Source organism: Coturnix japonica, chromosome 3, assembly GCF_001577835.2.
Source record: "Coturnix japonica isolate 7356 chromosome 3, Coturnix japonica 2.1, whole genome shotgun sequence".
NCBI classification, from domain to species: Eukaryota; Metazoa; Chordata; class Aves; order Galliformes; family Phasianidae; genus Coturnix; species Coturnix japonica.
Window position 1 is genome coordinate 15,318,903 of NC_029518.1, and position 7,301 is coordinate 15,326,203.

Consider the following 7,301-nt stretch of genomic DNA (forward strand, 5'->3'; position numbering starts at 1 on the left):
TAGGATCAATTGGAAAATTTTGAACATTTTTGTCCTTGTAAAGCTTTGTCAATCATTGCAGGCTTGATTGAAATACAGAATTCAACAGAATCACACATCACAGTACAGTTGCAGATTCCTACATTAAAGACATATCGACATGGTAGAAATACCTTTGCTTTGTGCAAAGTACAACAGAAGTTATTTTGCCCTAAGCCTTGAAACTCAAGTTACAAAAGAATGCACTTTCCTAAAGCTGTGTCTTGAACAACACATGCAGGCAAGGATACAATCTGAAACCTGGGTATGGCAGCCTGCAGAGTCACCCAGAGTCATTGGCACTTTAAGCAAAGGAGAAGTGCCAGTGACCAAACGAGTAAATAGCATAAGGCCACCTTACTGGTTGTGGAACTTGGTTATACATTGGAGAACAGATTAAAGTTCCGCTGCAGCATTGCACTTCATCTGGTGTGAGAACAAAGGACAAGGGGGTGGAGACACTGCTGAGCTCATTATGTAACAGTGCCTGTTAACCTAGAAGAGATCATTTCTTGCATTTATAGAATTTAAAGCATGTATTATGTACTAACAAGCTATGTTTAAAGCCTTAACAGAAAAGTTTTAGTATAGATACAGAACCAGAAACCGTAACTACTTTTGAACTGACATGTGGCTGTAAGTAAAGCCTTGCATGGATCTGAAAGTATGGAGTTATGCAGACAGAAGGGTGCAGCCATTCAATCTGGGATAATTTGGCTACTATCCTGGAACAGACAGGTTCCACAGCAAAACTAGAACGCCAAAGGCAAAAGGCATTTCGAAAGAGGAATATATCCACGCCTGTCCTGTGGGAAAACTGCCTTCAATCAGACTCCAGGATGCATTACTTGCACCACTTAAGCAACTTGAAAAAGGGGGCAGGGGAAGGAAGTGTGGAGAACCACGAAAGGCAATTTACTCTGAAAACTGCAAGACACTCAGAAAGCCCTGAGGGGCATTCAGAGCTCTGCACTATTTCACTGCAGCTACAATACTTTGATGACATTTAAAGTTGACCCTTGGCCAGCTGTGTTTGATAGTTAAACTCCAGGCTGATTTCATATAAAGGAATAGTTTAAGTGACAACCTAGTAAAATGCTGCAGTTATACAGGACAGAATAAACTCAAACAATTCATTAATTCTATCTGAATAGAATTAAAACTAACTATCATGGTCCTTGGTGCTCTTTATGGTTGACTTTCATCTTCACTGGCTAGTTGATGCTGCCCCCAACTTTCAGGTTATGTCTTTCAAGGAGTATACCAAGCTGTTTCTGCAAGATATATTTTAATAGCATTAATGAAGGCTGTTTAATTCCTTAACAATAACTACACTGCTCATGTGAATAAGAAGTTGGTTAATATTTCTTGTGTTGCACCTTTGGACTGAAGAAATATAATAGTTACTAAGAACATATCCAATACAAATGCAGTACTCTCAGATGATCTTAATTTCTTCTCACAATTGTTCAGAAAGGTTCTGAACAATTGTTCAGAAAGGTGCAGCACTCCTTTTTAAGAATAGAGCAGTGCTGCAATACAAGTCAGCTCTGAGATGATCTGCTTCTAGCTCAACATCTGCTAATGAAGTTAGATGCAGGTAACCCTTATGCAGTGCAGGTTAGACACCTCAGAAGGGTAGTTAACCATGCTGGCAAAAATCTAATGAGTTCAGATCCAGACATCAAGTCTTGTACTAGGCTAATCTGAGCCAGTAAGAGTTCCTCATATCATGCTAGATGTTTCACAAAGATTATGGCAGGCATAGGGAACTTACTCAGAACTCTCCACTGTCCTGCACGGTTCATTCCACAACAGCACCCAGTAGGTCAGCTCCTCTTGCAGCAACCATTTGAATACTAGCTTGATCTAGAACTTCAGTGTTAGGGGATCAGTTAAAAACTCACCCAATAATACTTTAATCTTTGCTTTTTAATTACATGTAAAAATACTGAATAGGGTATATTTGGACATTACACTGTACCCTGAGCAATATGCTGGCTAACTATTACATCATTAGCATCACAGTGAAGTCTTGTTGTAAATGGTTGGTTGGCACACCTTCATATGACTTCTATTACTTAATTGCAGATAAGGGCTCAGGCTAACATTAAAAAAAAAAAAGCAAAGATCTATCAGAAACACAACTGCAATCAAGTGAAGGTTAAGATATAAGGATGTATAGTTCTCAGGTTCTCCATCTAAAAATATGCAGGAATTAGAGGCATCTAAACATGAAATTCTAGCAGACCAGCATGGACAGCAGCCTGAGCCTTCTGCCTTCATCAGATTCCATCTTTTAAATAAGAACATGTCATAGAATCGCCATCGGATACAAACTGCTCCCAAATATCAATCTTCCACAGCTGAAGACCATCACAAACAAATTAAATGATACAAAAGAAATACACTGTGTTGAGGTATATATATAGTCTCAGTAAATCCATTCTGCCTTCCCACTTTAAATGCTTCAAGTAACTCAATAGCATCACCTGTGTTCTCACCACATTTTATTATATAAGTAAGACCAGTGTTTATGTAGGGTAGGTTTAAAAAAAATAGGAAGAACGTTTAGCAACAGCTTTCCGCACACGTAAAAGACTAACACACTGAAAAGGTCAAGTTGCCAGTTGCTGTAGCCAGCATTGTTTGCCAGAATGGTATCTGGTTCAACTGATTTCGTTGTTCATACCAGCCAATTTTCCAAGCAAGTGTAAATATTAGAGCCAGCATTTAAATCTATGGTAACAGCAGAACCAACCAGGTTCTACCTTCTCATTTTCCTTTGCAGATGAGAAGAATTCCAAACCATAGCAAGATTTTTGCAGTATGAGGAACTTTGATTACGCTGAGTTCCCTCACAGCATGTACAACTTCAGGCACTGGCTGCTCAAGCTACGTACTAGCACAAGTTACTCAAGGAGTAGGTGGGGACACTCAAACAGTGATACCATCAAAATCCCCACCTTTTAACAAGGCCACCACAGACGCCATCTAGAACATGGCTATTTCATTCTAAGTGACAGGTTGCTCCTTCAGAGTACTTTCTGTCCAGCAGGTAGCTTACTTTGAGCAATGCTTCAAATAACACTACCTACTTCAACCAAGAGCAGATATTCAGTTCTTCTACCCACGAATCAGGGAATAACAGAAGATTTAAGTTGACCAAATATGTTAGTTTGGAATTAACAGATAAGTACAGCATCTTAATATACTACCATCATCTAAACTGCATGGTAGGGGCGGTGTACTACATTGAGAACTTTTAAAATACAAGAGCCAAACATGTTTCATACAGATTTAACACCTGCCAAAGTAAATCCTATAACAAAGTGATTTAGCATTATACATATAACACTGATCCTTAGGCAAACAAACACATTTAACCAGTGATTCTGAGTACTGCTAGGAATGTTATAGAGCTGGTAGTAGCCTCCTACAAAATAACCTTAAGAATGCACTGCTGCGTTGCTGTGGATCTTAACTCAGGACACTAGTTAACATCTTTAGCAAGAGACCTTGTATCGGTCACTTTAAAGCAAGCAAAGTTTTTTTTTGGTTGCCAGAAATTTATTCTTGATGCACTTCACCCTTCAATTGCCTTTTCATGCGAGAGTAAGGGCTGATTGTATCATCCATCACGAAGTCATAAAGCACTTTTATCCAAGAGTTATACTGTGGCAGGTTGTCATAGTATTCAGCTGCTATTTTCTTCACCTGAGGAGAGATACAAGGTTCATTTACTATTTACATTATTGTTTCCACAAGCACCAGTTTAGAAGTTAGACTCTAGAAGGACAGCTATTAGTGTCAATGTAGCAATGTCTTGAAACAACTCAGTCCTTTGAAAAGCTCATACAAGGAGAGGAGATCAGAACAAGCTGAGCCTACCCCTGAGGCCTGTTTGCTGTGCTGCCAACAGAACCAACCCCAAGAAAGCACAGAAGCTGTTGGTTTGCTGGCTGAAGTGACTCAGTTCAGAGCTGCCTCGTGTATGTACAAGTCTCACTGCAAAATGGACGTTGCGAAATTGGAAGAGTTAACAGCTGTTTTAATGTGGAGTTTCAAACCTCACTCTAAACACTGTATTTCTGAGGAACATCTTGTTTCTAAGAATGAATATAAGCAGCGTCTGAAGATTTTACTCTTCAACGTAGAGGCTGACCAGGCCACTTTTCTAAGCTAGAGGCCTAGAAATACTGGAGTTTCAGTCAGATATCCTTAACATTTACTTCTGGTTAAACATCTGAAGCCTTAAAAGCTTGAACACAACAAAACTGAGCTTTCACTGAATTCCACAGAGTTTAGTGGCAGAGGATTATTGTTAATCTCTATAAGCAACAAACAGAACCAAATTGTTTACACGTTTGGCTCAGAGCTGGGGATATTTCTGATTTATCAGCACACCTATGAAATAGGTCATCTAAGCAGCTGCAGCTCAGCAGTACCCCATTACTTCAGCTATCTTCAGCTCACCAAATAGCAGATACCAATTGACTACACTTCCTTTAAAAACAATCCTCATTTTCTTATTAAAGCAATAACTATTTCCCTATTTAGAACTTAGATATCTGTGCATTAACTGAAATCTGGTTCACCAGCACAAACCTAGGTATGAACAGCAAGTCTGCAAGCCCCAGCATCTTGAGCTGGAAGGGGGAGGGAACCTAATCTGAAAGTCTGAATCTGCCACTTGTGCAAACGCCACAGGTCTAATTCTCAGCTTTGAAGCCTTAACTGTCAGTGTACAGCTGACACTTATCAAGGGGTTCAAAGGTTCTCACTAGACAAAACTGAAACTGCTCCGGAACAGAAAGCTATTGAACATTTGTAGAATTACAACACACATTAGCAGTATCTCCAGCCTTATCTTTTCCTTAAAAGAGAATGTCATTGCTAAAGGAGATCGAAGGACAAACACACATTATTTTACTTAAGATACCAGGAACAGAGCTGACAAAGTTTTGGAGGTGCCTCCAACTTCCTACTAGATTTCTGCATACTTTCAAATTGAAAAAGAACTCCAGAGGCCTGCTGTAATCATGGAAACCTAGGAGACAGGCAAGACATAAAGCCAAGACAGCATGAGGACAGGACTTTCCCCTCCTTTAAAGAAACAGCATCTTGGAATCTGTTCAGCTTTCCTCCCCTCATTCAACTCTTGAGCTTAATAGCTGCCTCAGAAGTAAACTTACCAGTGGAAGGCTCTTGCCAGGAATATTGGGGAAGTCGTGGTGCTCGTTGTGATAGCCAACATTAAAAGTGAGCAGATTAAGTGGCCCATAATAGGAGTAAGTCTCGTGTCCCTTTAAAAACATGTAATGTTCAGCTATGAAGTGTCCTGAAATCGGGTGCAACCCAAGCCCAAGTACTGAGCCAGCAAGCATGTAAAAAAGAGATTTGGCTCCCCACAGATAATAGATCACAATATCAAAGGAAAGTTGAGCCAACAAGTTGATGATTTCAAGTCGAGTAATTGGCTTGGGGTTAATGCAGAGGGGTCTAATGGCATAGAAAAATGGCTGAAGAACAATCCAGATGAACTTCCTAAAGCGAGTGCAGAAAAACCAGCCTTCAAAGTTGGTAGGAATGTCCACATCAATCCCATCGCCTCCCAGATATCGATGATGATCCATGTGGTATCTCTTGAAGGATATCGAATAGGGCAGACCGAGGGGAAGGTTGGCAAATATTCCATACCATCGATTCCACATGGCTCTGCCGTTGCCAAATGCACTGTTGTGAGAGATCTCGTGAATGGCCAGAGTCATGGAGTGGCTGATGCAGCTCCCAAACACGTAGGCCCAGAAGACCACCCACTTCCAGTCCAGGTCTCTAACCAGATAGAAGGCAGTCAGCTGCGCCGCCACCATCAGCAGCACCACCCAGATCAGGTTGTAGTCCGGCTTCATCAGCGCTTTGATCTCCGGGTGTTTGGCTACAGGGGAAAGAGTTACATAGAATACAGATATCACAGAACCACTGAGCTCAGAACATGAGATCATTGCATCCAACCATCAGGGCACCACCACAAACCTCTCCTCACAGAAAACCAGCCTAAGAAAGCCACAGAAACATATATCCTTCACCCTCCATTCAGCTGGGACCCACCAACCAAGGGAACAAAACCACATTCTTAATAACACCAATAGGAAGTCTTCCAAAATTCAGCCATTTCTACATTTTCCCGTTGCTCAGCAGCTTGCCAGTAACGTGGCAAGTACTAACGTTCCCTCAGTCTATCAGGGAAGGAAATGGCGTGGAGCCGACAACCCACACAGCACGCACAGCCCTGCTACGAGCTTTCCGGTCACCATCCGACACCGTCGCTGTCTGCCCTCTCTCTCTCCGTCCCTCCTTCCTTCCGCCCCCCGCCCCACCCGCTCAAGGCTGGGGCCGCCACCCCCCCATCCTCAGGCCCGGCTTTAAGGCCCGGCTTTAAGCCCCATCTCCGCGCCCACCACCCCAGTCCCAGCGGCCCAGCCGCCTCCAAGGCTCCTTGACGGCGAGGCCGGCAGCCATTTTGCGGGGAGCCCCCTCGCCACGCAGCCCGTCCCAAGGAGCGCCTCCTCCTCCTCCCCTCACCCAGGATCTCCTTGCGGCGGTCGGCGTGAGGCTGGTCCGTGTACACCCACTCGAAGTCCTCCCTGGCGACGGTGTTACCCATGGCGATAAAAAGACAGCCCCAAACCTCAACCGCCTGACTGCGGGCGCCCACCGGCACGGCTCCTTTATAAGGCTGAGGAGTCCCCGCCCCCCCGGCATCGTTATCTCCCCTGATTGGCTATTCCAGCTGTCAGGGCGGCGGGCTCTGCCTCCCGCGCTCCTCGCTCAGCCCTCAGGGCTCACTTGGCTGCCGGCGCCTCAGCCGCGCAGGGCGGGGCGGGCGCTGCCCTCAGGGTAACGGAGCCGCGGTCGAGCCGTGAGGAGAAGCCGCCCCTTCGCCATAGCCCGGTCAGCTCTCCTCGGCCTCGTCTGAGCTCAGCCCCGCTGTCGGGAGGGCTGTGTAACGTCACGAGGCCGGAGCATGAAGCGGGACGCCGGGAAGGAGCCGGCGTTTCGAACTGGTAATAGCGTTGTCTGCGTTATTAGTTTATAATAATGCTGTATGCGTAATTAATTAGGAGTTAAGGACGCTCCTTGGCTTGTAATTCTCGCTTTACCTCTGGGAGCCCTCTGGAACCGCAGTGTCACAGAAACCGAAGGTCCCTCTGACCCCAGCCCATAACTCAAAATGGCAGAAATCACAGAATCACAGAATGACCCGGGTTGGAAGGGACCTC

General features: G+C 44.2%; 1 protein-coding gene across 1 annotated transcript; it reads right to left on the minus strand.

Moving 5' to 3' along the window:
• Nucleotides 1–1,932: 1,932 nt before the first annotated feature.
• On the minus strand, nucleotides 1,933–6,754 carry DEGS1 (delta 4-desaturase, sphingolipid 1). Its single transcript, XM_015857166.2, has 3 exons — nucleotides 6,604–6,754; nucleotides 5,214–5,956; nucleotides 1,933–3,735 (listed from the first exon to the last, which is right to left on the minus strand). Exons 1-3 carry the CDS (start codon nucleotides 6,683–6,685, stop codon nucleotides 3,589–3,591), a joined length of 972 nt encoding a protein of 323 aa, XP_015712652.1. The 5' UTR covers nucleotides 6,686–6,754; the 3' UTR covers nucleotides 1,933–3,588.
• Between the last annotated feature and the right edge of the window lie 547 nt (nucleotides 6,755–7,301).